At 38.9% G+C, this 23,975-nt stretch overlaps 1 protein-coding gene across 1 annotated transcript in view; it reads right to left on the bottom strand.

The window, feature by feature from the left end:
- The window catches only part of LRRC27 (leucine rich repeat containing 27), a 78,217-nt gene extending 70,058 nt beyond the window's left edge, over positions 1–8,159 (bottom strand). The window contains exons 1-3 of the mRNA XM_063306160.1: positions 7,950–8,159; positions 7,554–7,684; positions 6,734–6,792 (exon numbers count right to left, since the gene is read on the bottom strand). Of these exons, the coding sequence (XP_063162230.1) occupies positions 6,734–6,792; positions 7,554–7,684; positions 7,950–8,159 (400 nt within the window). The remainder of the gene's footprint in view (positions 1–6,733; positions 6,793–7,553; positions 7,685–7,949) is intronic.
- Positions 8,160–23,975: the final 15,816 nt, after the last annotated feature.

Raw genomic sequence — 23,975 nt, 5'->3', positions numbered from 1 at the left:
CTTACATATCAAACAGTCCCTGTAGAATGTATTTCTATCCCTATTGCTGGCCTCTGCCCAGCTATGTGTAACTCCAGAAGGCAGAGGGGCTTTGAGAAACAGACATGGCAACAACCTGAAGATATAGTTGCAGCATCTAACATGTTGGTATCTGAATCTTTTTGTCTCTGTGAGTCCTCGCAGTGGCACTGGATGATTTGAGGAAGCCTAAAACTCCCCATGTGCGTTCCAAATGTTAAAGTAATATAAGAGGAAGGCAGTCTAGCTGAATCTCTTACTTTTAGAGTTTGGGAGAAGCAGTACAATTTCCCTTATGCCTAGTCACTTTGCTCTTCCAACTAAGCAGTTGTATTTAACTGAGTAACTGGGGAGGGGGTAGGCCCAGTCTAAGGCAGTGGGGCATTTATGGCCTATGCTATCATTCCTACCTATTTTTCACAGATGTCTCCACTAGAGGGCAGGAAATTCCCTTATCACTAGTAGAAAAACAGTGTATCTTTGCTATATTTAATGTTTATGCTATCTATTTCTTATAAACGCATGCCACCAATTCCATGAAATCAATGAAAATGTTGTTTTAATCAGTAGCATGCACTGTGAAAAGAGGGTGCTAGAGCTTTGAATCAAAACACATTGTGCAGCTGTTCCTCCTTTCTCTAGACATGAACCAAGAAAGTTCCAGATAGAAAATAATATTGTCTGGATCCCTAGTAAAATTTTCTTAATGAGTCATGGTATGTATTTAATAAATGCCCCTGGAGAACGGGAGTGGGATAGAAGTAGATTAGAATTATTGTTAGGACCAAAATCTACTTGTTTATATACAGTTCTTCATTTTCCATTGCATTTATCACATTTGAATAAAAATTATATTGAAAAAACTTCTGAATTATATCACATAATAATATTATACCTAGATTATACTTAGGCTACAACATATTTTTTTTTCTTTTTACAAAAGGCAATTTAATTTCATTAAGAAAAATGTTAAAGCACAAATACATTTGGGTAATATAAAGTAAACAGAACCAATATAAGTTTGCGGAAAACAGTATGAAAACTGTCAAGATCAAAATGGAGCCATTTACATTGCCTTCAAAATGGTATTTTAAAATATCCACTCAGAGCGTGACTGATTACTATTTCCACTGTTTCTGCTCTTATTTTCTGAAGGCGTAGTACTTAATATCCTGCATTAGTCTGTATTTTATTCATGATTACACATATATTTGAAGAAATTATTTCTGCAAAAGCAGTGCTGGAAGACAAATACCTTTCTGTATCAGGTTTCCCTTATTCTAAATTGCTGTCAATTAAACCCTATTATGAATGTTGTAAAACAAATTTTCTTTTCAAGAATATTCCTCAGCAGTATAAAAAACAGTAATCATGTTATTCCTAGTTTCAAACCTTCTGTGCCTCTTTCTTTCCCTTTTTCTACACTTCTCTTATTCATTCTTATGAGTATTTTAACTCCTGATACTGTATATACAAAAACATCTGCACGTGGATCTTATTGCTCTTACAGAAATAAATATTTTCTTAGTAGTACTGTAGGAGCCTTACAAGGCACCTACAGTACTACTCAGTAATATAAGAAAATGAAATATTTATAGATTTTTTTGCACATAATACCAATGAATCTTGCATAGCAGTAATGTTAAAATGTTCCTTAATGTATAGTATACTAGGTGTATACATTAGAAGCATTTTAAATGTATGTCAGTATAATATGTGTCAAACTTAGCATAAAGGTCTTTGAGCAACAGATTGAATAAAAAAGGAGAAAGTCTCAAAGTCTGAAAAATCAGTCATCTCAGGAATACCCTGGGTCTTAAGAATCTGGATATTTTCTACGATTTCTTGGGGGGGGGGGTGTATGTGTAGCTGTTTCTACATGTAATGAGTAAGGCTGGAACTTAATAACTCTGATACAAAAGGCGTCTTAATTGTGAAAGTAAGCCATTCACCAACGAGCTGTTTATAACAGCAGATGCCAGAACTTGCCTGACCTTGTCTGGGCTCAGAAGCTAAGCAGGTTTGGGCCTGGTTAGTACTTAGATGTATGACCATCAGAGAAGGGTAGGCTAGACTATGAAGTTGAAAAACGTCCTGGATAGGCATAGCAAATCACTTCTGTAACGCTGCTGAAAAAACTGCATGTTGTTACTAGAACTCAAGCTTGATTCAAGGGTGTAAACACTTCTACATTCTGTTCATTCCACCTTGTGTACTTTCTAGATAAACTATTTCTGCAGATTTTAAAAATACAACTATAATCTGGCTTTCCCTCTAATCCAATTAATTAAATACAAGAAAAGTATGAGAGAAGCTAGCATAGGCTAGAAAATTTGGGAATTACTTGATAATTTTCTTAATTAACTGTACTTTTATTCCACCATCTTTAACACAATTCTTTGGTACTAAATTTTAGGAGGTTGTACCATGACAAAAAGCATATGGCTGAATTAAATACACAGTTTCTCTAGTTCCCAGCCTATCAAGTCTGTTGTAATATAATAACAGACGTCCATTTGGGTACTTAATCTTTGGGGATTCTCCCATACTTGCTGAAAATAAACAAACATGTATGTATGTATGTATGTAAGTACGTATGCATGTATCAGTATAGATTTGAATCAAGAGCCAGTTTGGTGTAATGGTTAAGGCACCAGACTAGAGACTGTGACTTCTAGTCCTGACTTAGGCACAAAGGCAGCTGGGTGACCTTGGGCCAGTCACTCTCTCTTAACCCTAGGAAGAAGACAATGGCAAATCATTTCCAAAAATGCTGCCAAAAAAACTGCAGGTACTGGTCCAGGCAGTAGTCAGGAGTCAGTGCTGACTTGAAGGCACAAAAACTAAAAATAAAAAAAATAAATCAATTATTGATTTGACATCCATAGGGCAGTTATTCATGACCTCATCCTATTTTTTGTCCTCTTAATCCAACTGATACCCAAAATTTTATTGATCATACTAATTCCTCTCACCCAAGTCATGGACATGCAACAAAATTATGGCATTTTCACATTGAAGAATCAAAGGGCTTCCGACTTTGTTGAAGTTCTCATCTACTCTTCTTGAACTGTTTCACTTTGCTGTTGAACATACAGATCCAGCAAGAAACTCAAGAGAGCAGGCCCGCATTGCAGAAATGTGAAATGTCATGAGTGAGAGCACACCAGCTGTTTCCCTTGGGCAGTTGTTATGGATAGCAGCATAACATAATTTATGAAGCCTTTTTTTTTTGCTTAGGGTGGCATTTTCAGTGCAAACTCCTAGGATACCAATCTACAGCACATGCTTTAGGACTTGCAATATTTCCTGGGGACTTGTTTCCATACTAACATTTAGAAGGTTGCAGTCCACAATGAGAAGATTCTTAAATTTCAATTCCAAAAAATAAGATAAAATAAATAATAGTTAATATATTGTTTTCTACTACAGATTAAGGTTACTATGGTAACTAATCATTTTGGCCGGGTGAAGAGGTTGAATTTAATTGTCCCCTTTTCACGTGTTAATGGTTGCATTGCCTAAGGGGAAGAACTTGCCTGGACTTGTTTTAGTTTCAGTTTCCCTTCTGTGTAAGCTTGCAGAGAGTATGCAGCTGAGAGAAATCTCTTGTCTCAGCAAACAGCCTTTAAATATGTTTGTTTTCTGTAAATAAAATTATTTTTATAGAAATGCCTGGTGTGTGACTTTTCTGATCTCTCCTGGGCCAAATGCTTTCTAGCACTCTGCCAACAATAATTACAATCTCAATGGGGGGAAATGTGACATAGATACTGTACTTGATGTGGCTTGCGTATGTAGTGGCTATGCAACTTCTTCAATGTGCGCATCAAAGCTCCATCTGTGCTTGACGACTGGAAGAAAAGTTTGGGAAGTGCAGTGTGGCTTTATGCCAGACAGATGAGATTCAGCAGATAATTGAAAAATGAATAAATCTGAGAAAGAACCTTTATTCTGTGTGTATTCATAGAAAGTAGGATACAATGAGTTATTTATAAAAGTAATAAAGGTGGGATAAAAAAATCTAAAAAAAATGAACAGGTTTAGGTGGTACTTGGGTTACGACCACAATTGTGCCCAGAATTGCTGTCACTAAGTGATATGGTTGTAAAGCGCAACATCATGTGACTGTGCTGCTTAGTGACAGCAGTCCTGCTTGCTGTTGTTAAGTGAGGACCATGCAGGTTGTTAAGCGAGGACCTCAGATGACTATGACTTCCACTAGCTTCCACACTGACTTTCTGGGAAGCCAGCAGGGAATCTCAGAAATCATGATCCTGTGACCATGGCTCACTGAGACATTGTAATCACGAGTCAGGCACCAATTGCCTGGCTCACAATCACATGACCACAGGGATGCTGCAATGGCCAGAACTCCGAGGACTGGTTGTAGCTGCCACTTGTTCAGCCCCGTTGTAAGTCTGAACAGTCGCTGAATGAGTGGTTGTAACCTGAGGACCACCTAATGCAAATAGGGATACTTCATTTCATTTAATTTCATTAATTCTAGTTGCTAAATGTAAGACAATGAAGGAAATAATGCATGTATGAGAATAAATAGAATGCTTAGTGAACGGGTAAAGATTGAGAAGGGATTAAGACAAAGAGGTCTGATTTCCCTCTGATTGTTTAATACATTTATAGATAAATGTACAAGGAATAATTGCGGTGACATTAGATGTGTGTTAGTCAGGGATATAAATGTATGTGCCCTTTTGTACGCAGACAGTGACACATTGTTGGCTGAGAAACTAAATAATCTGCAGCAAATATTTGACTGATGCAATAAGGAGTATGGATCTCAGAATTAATGTATCAAAGATCAAGATAATTGTATTTTTACAGGGAAAATAGAAAGAATGATTCCAAGTTATACATAAGTAGATGAACTTTTGTACCTTTTATTTGCTAAATATAGAAAAATAGACAAAAAAGGGTTGGGCAAATCCTGGAAGAAATGCAGTGGAGAGTATATGGCATTCTGCGATGAATAAATACTTGTCAAAAGAAGCAAAAATGGCTATATGTAAGAACACATTTCTGTATATGAGAGTGAGAGATTGGAACAATGTCAGGAGAAACATGGAAGTAGTTTAGTGCAGTGAGAATAGGTTGCTTAAGAAGATGAAACAAAGAGAAGTTAATCTCTTGCTGGAAGAATCTGGCAGGTAACCCATTCAGTGAAATACCTCAGTTTCCATTTGACAGGTAATAATCAAGAAATATATCAAAATAACTATACCAAATTATGGCAAGAAATCAAACAAGATCTTGAAATGTGGAGAAATTTAAAGCCTTTCTGGTTAAGATCAACTGCAATTATCAAAATGAATGTATTACCCAAGACAAATCACTTGTTTCAAATGGTGCCAATCTCATTCTCAGAGAAAACCTCACAAGAGCAAAAAAATGTCAGTATAGATAGTCCGATCGGTTATGACCGATCCTAGGAGTTCTGGTCATCCCAGCACCCCCGCAGTCACATGATTGTGATCTGGGTGCTTGGCAACCCATTTGCACTTACAACCGGTTGCAGGCGCCCCACAATCATGTGATTGCCATTTGCAGCCTTCCCTGCCAGCTTCCCCAGAAAGTCAGTGAGGAAGCCAGCAGGGAAGGTTGCAAGTTACTGGGGTAAGTCTCCCCCATCCGCACACCCTCTCCCAGCCCCTCTGGGCTCACGCTGCACCGGCCACTCATGCACCTCTGTGCACCCTCCCCAACCCACACCCCTGTGCACCCTCCACAACCCACACAACCCTAAATACCTATCCACTTTTTCCATGCAGCTCCTCCCCCTCCTTTTTTAGCATTTATAAGTAACAATGAATAATTCTATAGTGGAGATGTTAGCATTAAGTATTAATCTTGAAGATAAAAAATATTCTCATATTATAAAATAACTCAATGCATTTTGAAACTGTTTATCAATGTCACACTTAGCATTAATTGTACAATTTAAGCTACCTTATCATTACATTTTAGAAATTATATTTAACATTGATATAACCTTCTTTCCTCATCTTTAAAGGTTTAATTTATCTAAATCATTACAGTGGTAACAATTTCTAGTTTATTTTGTATAAACATCACTGCTTTAGTTATTATCTGTATTCTATAATGTATTACATTTTATAATACAGTAAAACAATTAACTTGGGGAAAACATTTTAAGAATAAAAAAATACGGTGAAACAGGAAGCGATAGGAACAATATTGAATGGGTTATGAATAAATGTGTATTGAATACTAAAGTGGGTGATCAGTACAAAATAAGTACATTGAAGGCAGTTTGGTCACATTCTGAGAATGAATGAGTATAAAAGTGCAAAACAAATATTTGTAAGAACAGTGAATAGGTTAAGAAAAAAGAAAAAACCAAGGAAGTCATGACTGGATGGAACTGATGAGATCCTCAGAAAGAGAAAGTTGAGAAGTCTGCAGAATAAAAGGGTATGGTAGAAACAAGGATGACTTGCAAGGATAGAAAGATATAGTTAAAGTGTAGTTGTAAACTAGATCAAGCTATCTTTCCTTCCCTTTCCCTCCCTTTCCCTTTCTTTCCCTTTTTTCTTTTCTCATGTCTTTAATGTCATTTGTTCTAACTACTTTTCTGGCTTTTGCTTAATGTTGCTTACCCTGAGAGGGAGTATCTTGAAAGGAATATATGTATGCTAAGTTTATTTAGATATTATTGAGGGGACAGAATACTTACCAAGCTCCACAGGCAACCTTTTAATAGGATTTCTCTCTAACAGAAGAGTTTTCAACTGCCTTTTTAGTAAATAAAAAAATAACAAACATTTAAATATATAATGAATTTCAAATGACAAATTTGATTAGTCAATAAAATAAGAGATAATTAATGTATATATTCTTATACCATTTTAATGAAAAAGTAGATTCCTGAAAGAATCTACATGGATCTAATTAATGAATTATGATGTAATATATGTATAAGAATACTGTTTATCAATTCCTAGCCCACATCAGGGGCCAACAGGATGGAGATGCTTTCTATGAGAAAATGTATACATTTGCTCAGATGTCTAGTTAGAAAACATTTTCAGTCACATCAACTATAGACTGAATTTCCAATAGGTTATTATTTTAAATACTTAATCCATAAAAATATATCATCATCATCATCATCATCATCATCATCAATATCTGCTATACATATTGGGAAAGCATAATTTGAAATTAGCTTCTCTCTATCACTGAGAGCCATTTCAAACATTATATATTCCTTTGCAGACTGGCAGTAAAAAAGACACAATACTGCCTGGAACAAGAACCCTGGCTGCTTTTTCTTCACAATAAAAACAGTCTAACGAACATTTGAAAAAACTGTTGAGATTTCAAAGGATAGATCACCAGTTAGTTAACTGTGCTAAAAGTACTTCTAATATTTTGTTATTTTGAGGATAATCAGGATAAATATTTAATCATAAATATTGCTTGATGATATGTACTATTCAACAAATTCCTTTTTTAAAAAAAACATGGTAGACATAATATAGTAGGAAACTTACTTGTGGCATCCAATCCCAGAAGGAAGCTCTTTAAATCTATTATAACGCAGATCTAGCCAAGTAAGATTTGGCAGGTTCTGAAAAAAATCTTCAGGAATTACAGAAAGGGCATTTCCTTCCAGATGTAAATGCTAAGACAAAGGGGGGGAGGGGAGAGGAAGAGATGAGTGGCCTGTGAGATTGTATTGCTTAGTATATAATTTGTGTGTTATGATTTCCCCCCAATACTAAAAAATGTTGAAATTATTCAAGTGATTTTTAAAGGATTATCAAGGATACAGTAATCTTAAAATGCATTTTCTCTATTCTATTGCAACATCTTAACAAGTGGAAAAACATAATCTATTTTTTCAGTTACCCTTTAATGATTAGATATGTAAACATTGAAAGACTTACTCTAAGGTTAAATAATTTGTATATTTCTGCAGTAAGATATTGTAGATCTTTTCGACTCAGATCCAAAGAGACTGCTGAATTAGACACAAGATTTTCGAGAGCCTGGTGGATGCGTCTTGATGAACTAGAAACTGAATCCGTCCTCCTTTGAGTATTTTGAAGGTTATCTCCACTGCCATTGTTTTCTGTGTAACACCACTTTTCTTCCATTTGTTAATTAATTCTGACAAAACCAGAAATCTAGCAGCTCTTTATCCAAAGGTAAGTAATAAACTGAAAAATAAGAACAAAATAGGTATGTGTAAATCAGCAATATATTATTGCTTCTACATACATTTAGCATGAGTAGAATAACTTTTTCTTAAATAAAGAATAATGGCTACCTTGCTTCACTATGGTCCTAGCTCTACCACTGCAATATTGGAGTACTGAATGCTGACAAGAAATGCTTTCCAGAATTGCTAGCGTCACTAGCAGATCAGAACAAAAGACAAAACAAAACTATAATTTCATTTGGACATTTGGTCAGTTGCCAAAAAATCAAAGGGCAGTACTGTCTTTTTTCCCTCTGCTAAAGTTTTAGGTTGCATGCTTTATATAAATAGATGGTATTTGTTTCAGGCTTCATTACTGTAGCTGTCAAAAGGCCCAGGTCCATGCTGCCAAACCTGATCAAACTGATCCAAATAACCTCACTCACCGGTTTCATTTAACCATTAAATAGCATAGGGATAAATTGGAGATCTATGCAACCCCAATGCATAAAAGATATGGAGTCAGATAGAAACTCCCCAGCATCAACTTGTAGAAACTGCTATCCAAGAGGGAACAAGACCACTATAAAATGGACAATTTTCCCAGAACAGCTGATGGAATTAGAAGCTATTGAAATCTAGGAAAACCAAAGTTATACTGTTCCCATTGTTTTGGAAACCACCCAGAGTCATTGCAATATGAGATGGGCGGTGAAGAAATATGATAGACAGACAGACAGATAAGGGTTATTCAAATGTCATGAGTCTATACCTACAAAGATCAGAATCATGCAAGCCATAGTATTCCCTGTGACACTCTCTGAAAGCGAAAGTTGGACTGAAGAAACAGGATAGGAAGAGTATTGATGCTTTTGAACTTTGGTGTTGGAAAAGACTCTGTGAATACCATAGACAGCCAAGAAAATAAACAAATGGTCATCTAAGAAATTAACCCAGAGTTCTCCTTTGAGGAACAAATGACCAGACTCAAATTATCCTACTTCAGACACATTATGCAAAGACCTAGCTCTCTGGAGAAGGCTCTAATGCTGGGAAAAGTGGGAGGAAAGAGGATGACAAGCAGCAAGGTAGGTGGACTCCAATACAGTGGTGACAGGGCCACCACTGGAAGACCTGAAAGACCATGGAGAAAGTCTACCAATGTGGTTGCTAAGTGTCGACAAGAACTTGATGGCACATAATCAAAATAATAATCATTGTTTTCCCAACAGAAGTCCCCAAACTGAGATTGACAGTCACAAATTTAGTACCAGTTTCAGGCCCAAACTTCAACAGAAAAGAATTCCATTGGAATTTGACAAAACTCTTCATTTTTTAAAGCAACAACAGTTTTTTCTCTCTAACTTATCTTTTATGGTGTATAGGTAGTCCTCATTTAGTGACCACAATTGGGACTGGCAGCTCCATCATTAAAGAAAGTGATCACTAAGTGAAACTGTGACTGTGCTTATGATCTTACTTCAGCTTTCCTTTGTTTTACAGACCTGCGAAGGTCACAAATGTGAGGACTGGTCGCAAAGTCACTAAATAAGGACTACCTGTAGCCTTCATACCATCCCATATAAGAACTATTTCCGTCGGTCTCTACTTCAGAACTCTCAGAGCACTGCTGTTACCCAAATGCTTCCATCACAGAATCATAATTTTTTCTTCATTCCACCCACTCAAAACATCCTTTTCTATCATGCATGTTCTATAATAAGATCCCTTACCTCGGTCACTTAATTGACATTTGTTTCTTTTGCTGGTTTCACTCACAGTACAAGCAATGGAATGTTACAAGTTCTCAACAATCTTCCTTTCAATGATGTATACGAAAACCTCAGGCTATAGCTTCTAAGGGCTGGATATATGTCTTTCACTATATCCTGCTACTAGGTTGGAGGCAGAAGAATTCATTTTGACTTCCTATTTTTATTCATGCACTATGATACTGTGTCCTATCATGTACTTGAAGAATAGATCTGACAGACAGCAGTCTGTCTTTTCCTGGACCTAGGGAATGAGTACAGGATAGATATCCTACAAATCAGATCACTCATTTCTTGTTTCCTGGTTCCATCTTTCTTTAATGAGATTCCCCATCAACTTCAGAGCCTTGTTATCAGGTTTGGCAGCATACAAGAACAAAATTTTCTTAAATTTTTACTTGCACTAACAGTGTGTAAAGTAATCAACTGATGTACACTAGCTAGTTTCTGGAATTCTTGGAAAACATGCCAGAATAGTTGGATTTTGTTTTAATCTCTCAAATTATTCTCATGCTGGTAAGCAACATTTATCATGAGATACTGAATACGTGTTTTTGTTTTAATAACACATGCCATTGAACCATGGATTTATGTATTTCAAATTTGATAGTATGACAGTAAGTATTGAGACCAATCTAAATGTCACAGTGTAATAAATAAGCTTATGAATTGAGTTCTTAAAACTTTTCACAGGGCTGGATGTTAAACAAAATGAGGGCAGAAGAGAAAGGGGAGAGGGAAAGATCCTAGGATATTACTGATTTGTAAAACCTGCATTGGTCATCATCTGAAACTTTTGTAGAAGATTGCCAACTTAATTGGACTATACACTTTGGCATGCTACACAGTTTTCAGTTATATCTAGGGATGCTACGGCAAAAAGGTACATACAATCTGGGTTCTTCATTTCTTCAAATGTCTGTTCATAAGCCAGAGGAGGATATAGGAATTATGGCAACACTTATAAACTCTTTGTAAAGCAGCATCAGCATCCCTTACTTTCAAGATCAGTGAGGTATCCAAAATTGTAGCATGCTGTTGTTCATTTGAATACTATCAGGAAAAAGGCACAACACACTCCAATTCTAAAATTGCTCTTTTTGCTATTGCTGTTGGCCTCTTCACTTTTACACATCAGTAATTCATATTTTATCATATGTATTTAGCAAGTTTGGTGTACTGCAGTGATTAAGGCATCCAGCTAGAAATTGGGAGACAATGAGTTCTAGTCCTGCCTTAGGCACGAAGCCAGCTGGGTGACCTTGGGCCAGTCTCTCTCTCCCTCAGCCCTAGGAAGGAGGCCATGGCAAACCACTTCTGAAAAACCTTGCCAAGAAAACTGCAGGGACTAGTTCAGGCAGTTGCAAGTCAAAGACTGAATCGAAGGGACCCAAAAAAAACCCATATACATGTGTGCACATACTAGTATGCATGCATATATGCATCACGCCAGATGCAATTCCTTGGCAATCAACGTGCTTTTCCTTGGCCCTGAAATTCTGTGATCACCTGCATCTGTGAAGCTGGATGGGGCATCAGCCCCTCTCCCTGCCACCTGTCTGCTCCGTCTACAATTCTGCTTGATTCTTCAGAACTCATGCTGGCCTACTCTTCTGAAGCCGCCAAATGAGTCTGCAATTTTCTGTACGGCAAATCACTTTTTTTTTTTGCCTGGGGAGTTAAGGTATGCCCAGGATTGACACAAGCCCATCCCGTAAAGTTCCCACTGTGTCGAAGACAGGCCCCGGAGAAAAAGGTAACCCCTCTTAATGTTTAGCATACATTTGTGTTTATGTTGTGGGTTCGTATTGAAGTACAATAAAGCAGCAAGATGCTTTTCCCGACGCCCTGAGACTTCGCTTGCAGACCCTCCCACCGCCGGGGGCCTCCTCCCGTCCCCCTTCCTCCCCCTCCTCCTCCTCCTCCTCCTCCTCCTCGTCGCTTCCCTCGTCTTTTCTCACCAACTTAGTCCACGGAGTGGTGCGAGGGGCGCCAGCTGCGCCGGGGAGGCTCACTCCCCCTCTGCAACTCCCTCGCCTCCCAACCCCGGCATTTATTGGCGCGCGCCTTTTCTTTCTTTATGTCGTGACGAAAAGGCAACAAACAGGCCTCTGGAAGCAACTGCCGGGTCGCCATAGCAACCCTCAAGCTGCTGGGAAGCCCGGAGGTGGCCTCCTGTCGCCTCGCTGGCTCCGGGATGGAGGGAGGGAGGCAGCGAGGGAGGGAGAGGGCCAACTTCTGCGGCCGCGGAGGAACGCTGGGGGCCCTCGGCTGCCTTTGCATTTTGCATGGGATTCCCCACTGTCGCCCCCCGGGGCAAATAGCGCAGAAGGGGAGGGGGAAGCAGGAGGGGGAGCAGGCGCCGCCCCTCCTTTTGGATTCTTTTCCCAACCACGCCCACCGTCTTCCGCCCCCTCCGAACGCTCTCGCCCCGGACACCTCCTCCAATGCCAACTCATAACCTCAGATCCCCCTTCCTCCCGCGCTCGGCTTTATTTTAGGCACAGGTCTAAAATAATAAAGACTGCAAAAAGCCAGTCTTGGCAGCTTTAAAAACCACCCCGCATCATTTTCTAGACCTCGCGTGCTTTTTATTTGGATAGGCACCACATCACCCTCGAATCCCCCCTGGCCGTCTTCTCAGGATAAGCCATCACACATATTGACCTGGCATATTTTGGCACCAGCGTGGCTTTAAAACATTAAAACTGGCCACTGTTTTACCCTTGAAAGTGCCATGCCTGCGGTTTCATTGCATGGGCAAGGACCACTCCATTTGTATACTTAATTGCCTCCTCTTTTTGGGAACCCTCTTCCTGAACAAAATCTCTCAGTTTTCACAGGACTTGGCCAGAATCATGATTTTATACCTTTTTAAAACAGCCTGATAAGGTAATATAAATTTCAGGTAGTGGAGGAGTTGGATAATTTTTGAACATAGTATTGATGGTCAGATTGCTATGTGGTTAGTACTTCAGTTGTGAAGCACACAGCCAATTTTTCTGTTTTGCAACTGGTTTTGCATTCGAGATGTATTAGAGCAACAACAGAAGCAAAAAACAACAACCCTCATAGCTCTAAATACGTAGTTTCACATTTTAACCTATGGCAACTTATGGCACTCCGTGATTACTCTAAGATTTAAACTGTGATTGAGCTGATCTCAGGTTTTTCATGATTTTAAATCAATCCACTTTCACTAACCTATCCATGAATGAAGAGATGTTCTTCTCAAATGTCAAACTGATACCACAGAAAATAAATGTATCATTTGATTTTGGATGATTATTGAAAATACCATGGACTGCCAGAAGAAAAAACAAATCAGTTTTAGAAGAAATACAACCAGAATGTTCCCTAGAGGTGAAGATAACTAAGCTTAGACTCTCATACTTTGGGCACATTGTCAGGAAAGACCGATCGCTTGAAAAGGACAGTCAAGGGCCAGCAGAAAAGATGGCTTGATGGATTGCGATGGATTGATACAATTACCACAACAATGGATGCAAACACTGGAACAGTCAGGCATATGGCGCAAGACCGAACAGCATTTCATTCTGTTATACATAGGGTCACCATGAGTTGTAAACGACTCGACAGCAACTGACAACAACAACAGATTTTGGATGAAAGTTCACAAAAAATATGAGCCTTTTAGTGAAGAGGCATAATGTGATGAGTCTTTGAACATACCTTTGTGGATGTAGATTTTCAGCAAACTAGAAACAAGAACAAAAACTGAAACTGACTGAAAGTTATGTTACGATATTGATAAAATATGCCATCATAAATAAGTCCATACATCCCATTAATATCTAATATTTATAAAGTGGGAAAATAAAAGTATTATTTAAATGTTTTATTTCAATAGTCCTTTTATTTTTTTTTCTTTACGAAAAGTAACTCATATGTAGGACTTACTAAAAACAATTATTTGATGTGCATGGTCTTAAAAAGTTCAAGAAACCCTACAGTCTTCTTCAGGAGTTCACAATGAGTGTGTGAAAAAGCAGTGGGGCCATGCATGTAAACCTCGTCCTTAGCATCCCCATCTCTGCAGAAAGTAACTTCTACATTTGTGTTCACTACAGAGGTTGGAAGCTTGTTGTAGTGGCATGGCTGAGCCTTTTAGGTAGAAAGATGGAAATTTCAAACTTCCTCTCTAGGAGCTCTTTGGTCTTCACATTCTATCCCTGCCTCCTGCTTCTTGGAGTAGTGGCTTGGCACTTCTTGCTACTATACCTATATTCTAGGCAGGGCCTCCCCAACCATCCTAAATCTGGTGTGTGACAGACATAGTACTCCCATACCTTGCTGCTGTTCTGGCAGGTAAAAAGTTGGAAAAAAAAAGAATGACAGAATTGCTATAACACCACCTCCTGGTGTATGGAATCAAGTTGTATGACTAGATGTATCTGTTTTTCTTCCACCCAGGGAGATTAAACCAATCTCACAAGGAATAAACAAAATTAAAATGTATTAAAAATACAATTGTAGCAAAAAGGCTTTAAATATTAAGATCAGATAATCAGTGTTGGAAAAGATGGATTACAGAGCAGATCCAGTAGAACATTTAAAAGTAAATATAAGGATCCCAGCATACCATAAGATGGTGTTGATTTGCTACCATGTACAGAAAACTTGCTTTAAAGAGATGATAGCATTACTGACAGTAGTGCCTTAAGTCATGCAGAGGAATAAAAATAATTGCAACATGCAGAAAACATGGATCAAACATGGCACAATTCTGGCTAGAAATTTATCCATTTCTTGTTTCTTCTGATTCAATTGTTCTCTGGAAATTCCAAACTTTAATCTGGGGGTGAAGAGTTTTCTTTCGTACCAAGCTGTCACACAGTTTCTTGCTTAAACTGGCTTTCCTCAGAGTTCTGCTTCTTACAATATTTTCAAAAGAACAAAACCTGTTTCGCCTAAAGAAGGAGTGGCTGGGGCAAATTTTTCTCTCTGTATGTGCCAAAGCAAATATCTGCCTCATGCTATAAAGTGGATTCAAAGCCTATGAATATACAAAACCTATGAATAAACCTCCATTATGATGACTGAGGTTTCACAACCTGGCTAATAATCAAACATACAGTATATTATAGGCTTACTATGTCTGGGCTGCAAACTTCTCGGTGACCACTAGATGACAGCAAAGGGATACTGAAATGCTTAACTCTCCATCTATCGGTTGTCTGAACTTTTGCATCCCAGATACGGAATGTCTAATCCTTTGGTAAGCTAGCAATTTGAGGTACTGTAGTGCCCTTTTTGCTTTTTTCAAGCTGCCTTAAGTCTTGGTGCCTATAAATCCAGTAAATAAATAAATAGGTTTCACTAAGCCTAACTTTTTAAATGCAGTGTGCTTTAACTCATCTCTGAGGTTATCAGAGAACCAAATAAGATGATTACCTAAGTGCCATTCATAAAAATTGCATCCCTATTCATTTCTAAAACAAGTGCCAGATTTCCCAGATATTATTATATGAGTGTTCACCTGCAGTGAACATTTGCAAAGACTGGTGAGGTAGTACGTTAGTCTGAAATCAGTCTGGGCTTGTGGGGATTGATACAAATCTATTATGTGGCTAAATGGAATATAATAAACTTACATTACTTTTAGATAACCTTCCTGCAATCTATGAATAATTTAATTTACACCATCTGTAATTCTTGCAGGAAGAAAATGAAATTGCTGTTGTGATATTGCCAGAAAAAAAAAGCCTGTTATAAAACAAACTCCACTGTAGACAGGGATTGCTTAATTTGTGTGGACAGTACTTGCATTCAGGTAAGAAGCAAGGTTGGCTGGTATAACAGTTTCTTTGCAGGGATTTCTTTTTGCCTTTCCAGATTAGACAAGTGCCAAACTGAGAGCATGGTTAGTACATTGGTACATATTTAATTTGAGCTTTAAAATTCCTTACTTTTATAATGTGTTATTTTGACATTTTAAGTATAGTAAAAAATGACTGCTCTTTATCGAACAACCAGGGAACAACTGTTCCAACCTCAGATTTGTGGATTTTTAACCCCCCAAATTCTCAGCAAATTATGTTTATTAAAGAATTTTGGAAGGGTGCAAGGTTAGGAAGACTATTTTAGTGAGCTACTGTGCTATCACTGCTAAGTGTCTTTTGTATTCTATGACTTCATAAAAGGTCACAATATATCTCTGAACTGATCTCTACTCCTCTTGACAGCACAGTCACATACATGCAGTTTTCTTGGCAACAATATGGAAGTGGTTTGCCATTGCCCTTGTCAAGGATTTTTTTTTTTACACAGTATATCTATAACTCTGGAATTGGGTAGTGTCTTCCATCTTCTGAGTCCAGTTGAGGGTATCAGATGCTGCCACTTGCCTTAGAAAACCTAAAGCTCAACCTAATGGTTATAGTTGTGCCTCAGGGTGAGGTTAATTATGGGCTACTCACAGTCTGGGATAAATATTTCTCATATGGCTTGGGGAGTTATGAATCTGGATAGAGAAAGGAGATGAACACATAGCTGCTGAAAGACCAAGGACTAGGAACCTGAATAGAAATATTCTTTTCTTTATAATAACACCATGATCTATATATCATGCATTAAAAAGAAAAACATACAGAATGAGTTTGTAAAATAATTATTTAAACCAGAAAGTAACATGTCTCTTCTTTCTCTGACATTTCTTCCTGAAGATAACTTCTTTACCTGTGATGTACTACATTTGCCTGAAACCAGGTTGCCAGGAAATAGTTTTCTCAGATAGTTTAAATAGGTTCCAGACACTATCTCAGGATTCAAAATATAGCCTGCTAGCTAAAAGTAACAGGAAATCACTTAAAATGTGGCTTGTTATTTCTCCTAGTGATGTTAAGTTGACTGTCCCTAAATTAGCAGCTCTCCGTTTTTTTCTTCCATCTTAGAAAAATGTAAGGATTAATGTTGTTAAAGGGGGAGGATATTTTTGATTTTATAAGCACAGATTCTTAAATTAATGTAATTAAGAGTGACTCCTTGTCCTCCAGCTGGTGAGTAAATAGCAGTGAACAAATTAATAAAAACAAGTAGCATATGTCCTATATTTTCGAATGAGACTTCTGGATCAATTCTTGAATAAAACACAATATGCAAACAGTGGAAATAGAGAGATGACAGAAAGACAAATAAGTAAAAAACACCTGAAGCTGAAAAGTTGTTAAAAGAATGAAAGATACAGAAAAGCACAAAACTCACTGAAATTTACTTATTGCGATCCAGTACTCCTGAAGATTGGATATGATTTTAGACAGGACATAAGAAAAGCATAAGAAAATCCCATCAATGGAACATCACAGCCATAATCATTAAAAAATGATAAATACAAAAAGTAGAAGTTTTTACTTAGATGAAGATTTTAAAAATACATGTCAAAAGTTGAGAAGGTGATTTTCTAGTAATTTGCAGCTTCTTGGCTGAGCCACGGTAGTTTATGTTTAACTGCATTTTATGAGGCTTCACTAAAGCTAAATTTGAAATACATAAGCTTTAAAGAAAAAAATAATATTGACTGTGCATAAGTAATTCCAGAACATTTTAAAAATAAGAGCTCTGGGAGAGAGCATGGCCAAGACTAAGAGCAGAGGGCATCCAATTGAAATTCCTGCCCTGCATCTGAGTTCAGCAGAAAAAGACAAATGAGAAGCATTGATTCATGGGCCAGTTTTCTGTATTCCCAGAAAAGTATATGTGATTCTATTCCACTTCTGTTTGTTTTGTTCATGCCTTTTGATGCATGTCCTCCATAGCAATTGATCCAGCTGGGCTGATTATTCTTAGGATTGTGAGCTCTACAAATACCCTAGACTCTCTCATCCACATATGCAACAAGATTAACCGTTCTGAAATTATTCTGATTGGAATTAAAATCCAAGCAAAGTAATAATTTCTAACATCCCCTCTCTGGCAGAGAGCCATTTGGTGTAGTGGTTAAGGCATCAGGCTAGAAACTGGGAGACCATGAATTCTAGTCCCACTTTAGGCACAAAGCCAGCTGAGTAACCTTGGGCCAGTCACTTTCTCTCAGCCCTAGGAAGGAGACAATGGCACACCACTTTGAAAAACCTTGCCAAGGAAACTGCAGGAACTAGTCCAGGCAGTTGCCACAAGTCAAAAACTGAATTGCAGGCACAAAAAAACACCCCCGCCCACACACAAAACCCCACAGAATGGAGCAAAATACTTTTAACATTGGACATATTGAGGGATATTTATGAACAACGGACCCAGAAGTTAATTTTAAGAATGTCTGCCATTATTGACAGACTGTGCTTAAAAGATGTTACAGAAGAGGAATAAATTTTACCAGACAGGTTGGAGAGGGTGCTTGAGAATGTGAGGGGGTGCACAAGAGGCACCACGTAGGTCAGGGAGGGTGCACAGGGATGTGACGGGGTGTGTGAGGGTAAGAGGAAGGCACAGCAAGGGCCAGGGAGGGTGCACGAGTGGCCGGTGCAAGTGCAGAGGGTCTGAGGAATGTTGGTATATGGTGTTTTCTGCCAGATATTTTAGCTGCAGAGAAGTTACTATGGTAACAAATCACTTTGGCAGGGTGAGAAAGTCAGACTTAATTGTCCTCAGGTTGGGGTGTGAAAAGGATGACCATATAAGATAAAGCTGCTGATTGTCTGGGGGGAACTTGCCACAAGAAGGTTTTAGTTTCATTTTTGCAGCCTCTCGTTCCAGCAGCCTCTCTTCCAGCTCTGTGCGTATGAGTGTATGAGCTTGTAAAATACGTCTGTGTAAAAAGCTTTTGTGCCTATCCAGGGCTCTGGATATGGAATCTGTTTATGTTTTATGTTTTTTATAAATACACTTATTTTTATAGAAATGCCTGGTGTGTTTTTTCCTGATCTCTCGGGCCAAACGCTTTCCAGCACTCTGAACAAGGAAGGGTGCGTGGGTGGGGGAGACTTACCCCAGAAACCTTCCCTGCCAGCTTCCCCATTGACTTTCTGGTGAAGCTGGCAGGGAAGGTTGTAAATGGTGATCATGTGATCGAGGGGCGCTTGGCAACTGGTTGTAAGTGCGAATGGGTTGCCAAGCACCCAGATCGTGATCACGTGACCATGGAGGTGCTGGAATGGCCAGAGCTCCAAGGACTAGTTGTAATCACCATTTGTTCGGCGCTGTCGTGTTCTCCACTTTCAACTACCCCAACTCATGGGGCCATAGTCTCCATTCCAAAGGGGTTTTCTTAAATTAACCTTCTGTAACAGCTGTTGGGAGACAATTAAATTGAACAGCAGAAAAGATCATCTTTGTATTTATTTAGGTATGAATAACATATGAAAGTAACCTGTCGGTCGACCAACAGTCTGCTCTTTGCCCCTTTTTAATGGGGAACAACCATATTTCACCTCTGTCAGTATTACCTGAAAATCAATATTCGACAATTGGTTTCTCATGTGTCTTTTTGCCTCCACAATTTTGTAGATGAAATAAAGAGAGACCAATTAAATTTGCTTTGGGGTTAAATCTTCTGGCAAGTGCTGATGTAGGCATCCTTTAACACCAAGGCTAAGCAATTCTCCAAGGCTAAGTGTTGATGTTCACTAATCCAGAGGTTCAGTGGGGTGGGGAGGTGGTCAGCCCCACTAGGTAGACTAGACTAGGAAATCAACTCCACAGGAAGGCTAAAACTACTTTTGTGTTATAATCCTCCTTGTCCTTATACTTCAGTGCATTAGGGAGGTGTCAGCCTGAGTTGCTTCCAAATGTTATCTTCTTGTTCTGGACTTAAAAATGGTTTCAGCCCCTTTGCCTAAGTAACAGTTCCTGCATATCTCCACCAAGGTCATTTTCCTTACTTTCTGGGGGAGGGGAGGGAGAGATGTGTGATTTTAGTATTCAACGATGTTATCAGATTAGTTAGGCCTGCTTTTGACCTACCTTTCATGGAACTCTTCTCTCCTTTACAGAGAAGCTCTGAAAGCCTGAAAATTCTACTTTTATCTGAGCCCACATTTCTTGGAGCAACAGAATGTCCAACTGCCTGACACAGTCTCTAGATTTACCATGTAAACATTTATTTTCCCATCTGGCAATATTCCAACTGAGTAATCTCAAAGGTTGGTTGTTTGAGGCTGCAGATTTACATTTCTGAGACCTGATTGACAATCCATCCCCCTTATTGCATTCAGTTCTCCTCTATCATTATAGACAGCTCTGTTACTCTTTGGGGGTACCCTTATTATTGTTTCAAGTTGTCTTCCTGAAATGGGTGAAACTTCACTCAATTCAGATGGATCTAGAAAACTTTGTAGTCACTCCTTGCTTGATAAAGGGTTAGCTGTAGGCCAGGCAAAATCAAATATGCTTGGAAGAGGAGATTTTCTATATAGCTCATCCTCTCTTTCCCTTTCCCACTTGCTGGTCTGGTAAGTATCCTGCTCAGCTCTTATTGTCCCTGCATCCTCCTCCCTTGAATATCTGAATTCAAACTGTCCCTTGACCAGGAAAGTATCAGAATTTCTTGTGGAAAAGACATTATCTCTATTATTTCTTTCTGCAACACCAGGGGTAAACTGAAGAAAGTATTAAAAATGCCTCTTCCTCAAGAAGGAAATCTTATGCTGTTTCTTAAACTGGCCCCTGTGACCCTCTGCTTAAGGGATCAGTCTCTGCACACATATTAAGTTCCTCAGTCTGATGGTTGTCTTAAATGAAGACAGGCAGCTTCTTGGTCAGATCAGTAAGATTGTACATACTATTACATTCATGTACAGGGATTAGATCGGTGTCAAGATGTGGCACTATGGCTTCTTTTATTAGTGGAATGGGTACGGTCCTATTTTCAAATAGTGTAGAATCCAATACTGAGTATTCATAAATTTATCCTTTACAAAGTAAAGCCTTCCAGCGACAGGTATATTTTTAAAGACACAATAATACAGGTGCATTTATCATTTGCACCCAAATAATCTACATACATAATATCAGTAATAGTAGGTTATAATAGGATCCAAGTAAATAATGGACAGTATAATGCTTGTGTTTTAAATTACATCCAGGGCTTTAGGTACAGGTAGTCTTTACTTACTACCACAACTGGGACCAGTAACTCTATCACTAAGTGCCACAGTTGCTAAGCAGAAATTATGTGACTGCAATGGACTTATGACCCACTCCCGTTGTTAAGTGAATCACCACAGTTGTTAAGCAAGACAACATGTGACCACAGCTTGCAATTTCACTTCTGTGTTCTGCTCGTTGGAAGCCTGTTGTAAAGCACGCAACTGTGGGATGCTGCGATGGTTGTAAGTGCCTGCTGGTTGCAAAGCACCCAAATGGTGATTTCATGATTGTGGATGCTGCAGTGGTTGTAAATGTGAGGATTGGTCACAAGGCTGGTTTTTTTCAACCATCATAACTTCAAATGGTTGCTAAACGAGGCAGTTGGTAAGCGAGGACTACCTCTAATTAGAAAACATGAATTTATGTTCTATTAAGACTAAATTCCATTTCTTCCCTGGTCTAGCAACTACTGGGCTAGGCAAACAAACAGGTGTCTCCAAAGATTGTGTCCATTAGAACAGTAAGTCGAGAATCTTGCATATCTGCGATTCCATTTTTATTAGTGGGAGAAAGGAATAGTAGGTTCTGGAATTAGAAGATTCACAGGACTTTCAACTGTTAATATCTCACCTTCCATCTGTATTTCCTTTTCTAAAAACCAAGGTGACTTTTCAGTGATCTCTAATTTATTCTCTAAAGGGTTCAGCAACTTCCGAAAAGTCCTTTCCTTATCTAGTAGCTGCAGTCCTTGGCCCTTCCTTACACTCTTAATATTTTTACTCTTTTGCAGCTTTATATTCTCTTTATATAACCTCTGGATACTGCAAGCATCTTTTTCCAGAGAATTGAATCTTTAAGCTGTTCATCACTCAAACCTTCCTTTATGATGGAATGCTTATACCCTGGGCTTGTTTCTGAATTTGTCATCTGCAATTGTTGTCAAAAGACCATTACAATCAGTAAGAAATAACTTAATGGAGTCCAGTTCCTTAAATATGACATTGTTAACCTTGTGAGGTAATCCAGACAAGAAGCACACCCAGGAGTACTAGCTCTATCTTTATTGTATGGTATTACCTTACAATACCGAATCTTGCAAGTCTGAAAATACATCTCTCCCCCGTTGCCTTTACAGTCCAAGAAACTCGGGAGGTCCCTTCTGAGATGTTTGCCATGCCCCCTTCCTTCTGTGGGCTCAGCTGCCTCTTGATCGTTGCCTATTCTGTGGCTCTTCCTCCTGTCTCCCAGGGTCCTTCCCACATACCATTATATACATTTATATTTGGTTTTGTTAAACCTTCCTTCTCCTCAGGGCTCAAGACATTCTAAGGCTCAGTAGCCACCTAGTTACAGTAGTTACAAAAGCAGAATTAGCAGAAGAGCTTGTCTGTCATGTTTCCCATTTCAATGTTCTGTTAACATTGTAACGTTTCACATGTCAAGTCATTTTCCGTGTCCACTTGCTTCGCTCGTTCAGGGTTTTTCCATTCCTCCGCCCTCCGTTGTTTTGGAGCTTTGGAATGTGTGTTTGGGTTTGCGATCCTGTTCAAGGTTACTTTCCCAGGCGTGTGTAACGGTTTCTAGCACCTGGGAGGGGATGCGTACTGACGGGTGATTGGGGCGGGACTGGCTTGCAGGCAAGGCTTTTAAGTTTGTATTTGGCGCGCTTTTGCTCATTCTCAGCTTTCTCTGTATTTGCATACTATTCCTTTAATAAATCAGTTATCTTTAAGCCCGAGCTTGTGAGACTGAGTATTTGGGATTAGGCAACCATTACATTGTCCCTTTGTCCATCCAGTGTTCTTTGATTCTCCCAGTCAGCAACGGCAGGTTGTGAGGCCAAATCAGTAAATCCATCATCAATTTGAGGTTTATGTGTTGCTAGTCTAAAGTCCAAGGAGTAATCCAAAACAAACTGGGAGGGCAGGGTGGTGGGGAGACAATATTACTATCCTGTCCTCCCTTTAATGGGAAGAAAAAAGATGAAATCTTTCTTTGTCCTTTCCTTCTTGGAGGTAATTTATTCCTCAATAGTGGATAAATCCCCAATTCCCTATCATCTTGTCTGGTAAGGACCATACTTAATCAGCAGACCCCCATTTGATAATTAAATAATTAATGAAACATGGGGCTCACTCCTTTGAAGGAGAGAAGCAGGAGGGCCAGCCATCAACAAACTGTTTTCTTGTCCAAATAAACAAACAGGGCATTCACAGAGTCTTTGCAGCTGTTACAGCTAGTACTGTATATCGCACATTGTAAACAGCTTGCAGATTACTACTGAGCACCACCTACCAACCAGAACCTTTACAAGGCCCTTGGGGGATGGAAAAAACAAATTCTCTGAATTCAGCTGCACTGAATTCAGCATTTTCTGGGCTGCTGCAATCTTTTTTTTGTGTGTGTTCTCCAGACTCCACTTATTCCTGCGCATCAATTCTTCATGTTAGTTCTCAAGGATCAAGTGCATGACCAGATGCCAGCTGACCTGAGTCATTGCAGGAATACTGACTAAAACAATGATGATACCTGACATCTCTATCAAAAACTACTAATTCCAAACCTGCAAGGCACAGCCCACCCACTTACCAGTTTGTTGAATGCTGTTTGTTTACTTTCTAATTGTAAATTGAGAATCAAGAAGGTAATGAATTTAACAATTCTCTCTTCTCCCAAATAAGGTACAGGTAGTCCTCGCTTAGCAACCACAATTGGGACTGGCAACTCTGTCGCTAAGTGAGGCAGTTATTTAGTGAGACATCATGTGACTGTGACAGACTTACAACCTCACTTCCATCAGTCACTAAGTAAATCCCCCCGTCGTTAAGCAAGACATCACATGACCATGACTTGCGATTTTACTGCTGGCTTCTCCCTTGACTCTGCTTGTTGGAAGCTGGCTGTGAAGTGGTGATCACATGACTGTGGGATGCTGCGACGGTCACAAATGTCTGCTG

The sequence above is a fragment of the Candoia aspera genome, chromosome 6, assembly GCF_035149785.1.
Source record: "Candoia aspera isolate rCanAsp1 chromosome 6, rCanAsp1.hap2, whole genome shotgun sequence".
In the NCBI taxonomy this organism is placed as follows: domain Eukaryota; kingdom Metazoa; phylum Chordata; class Lepidosauria; order Squamata; family Boidae; genus Candoia; species Candoia aspera.
This window is presented reverse-complemented; position numbering and strand designations above follow the sequence as displayed.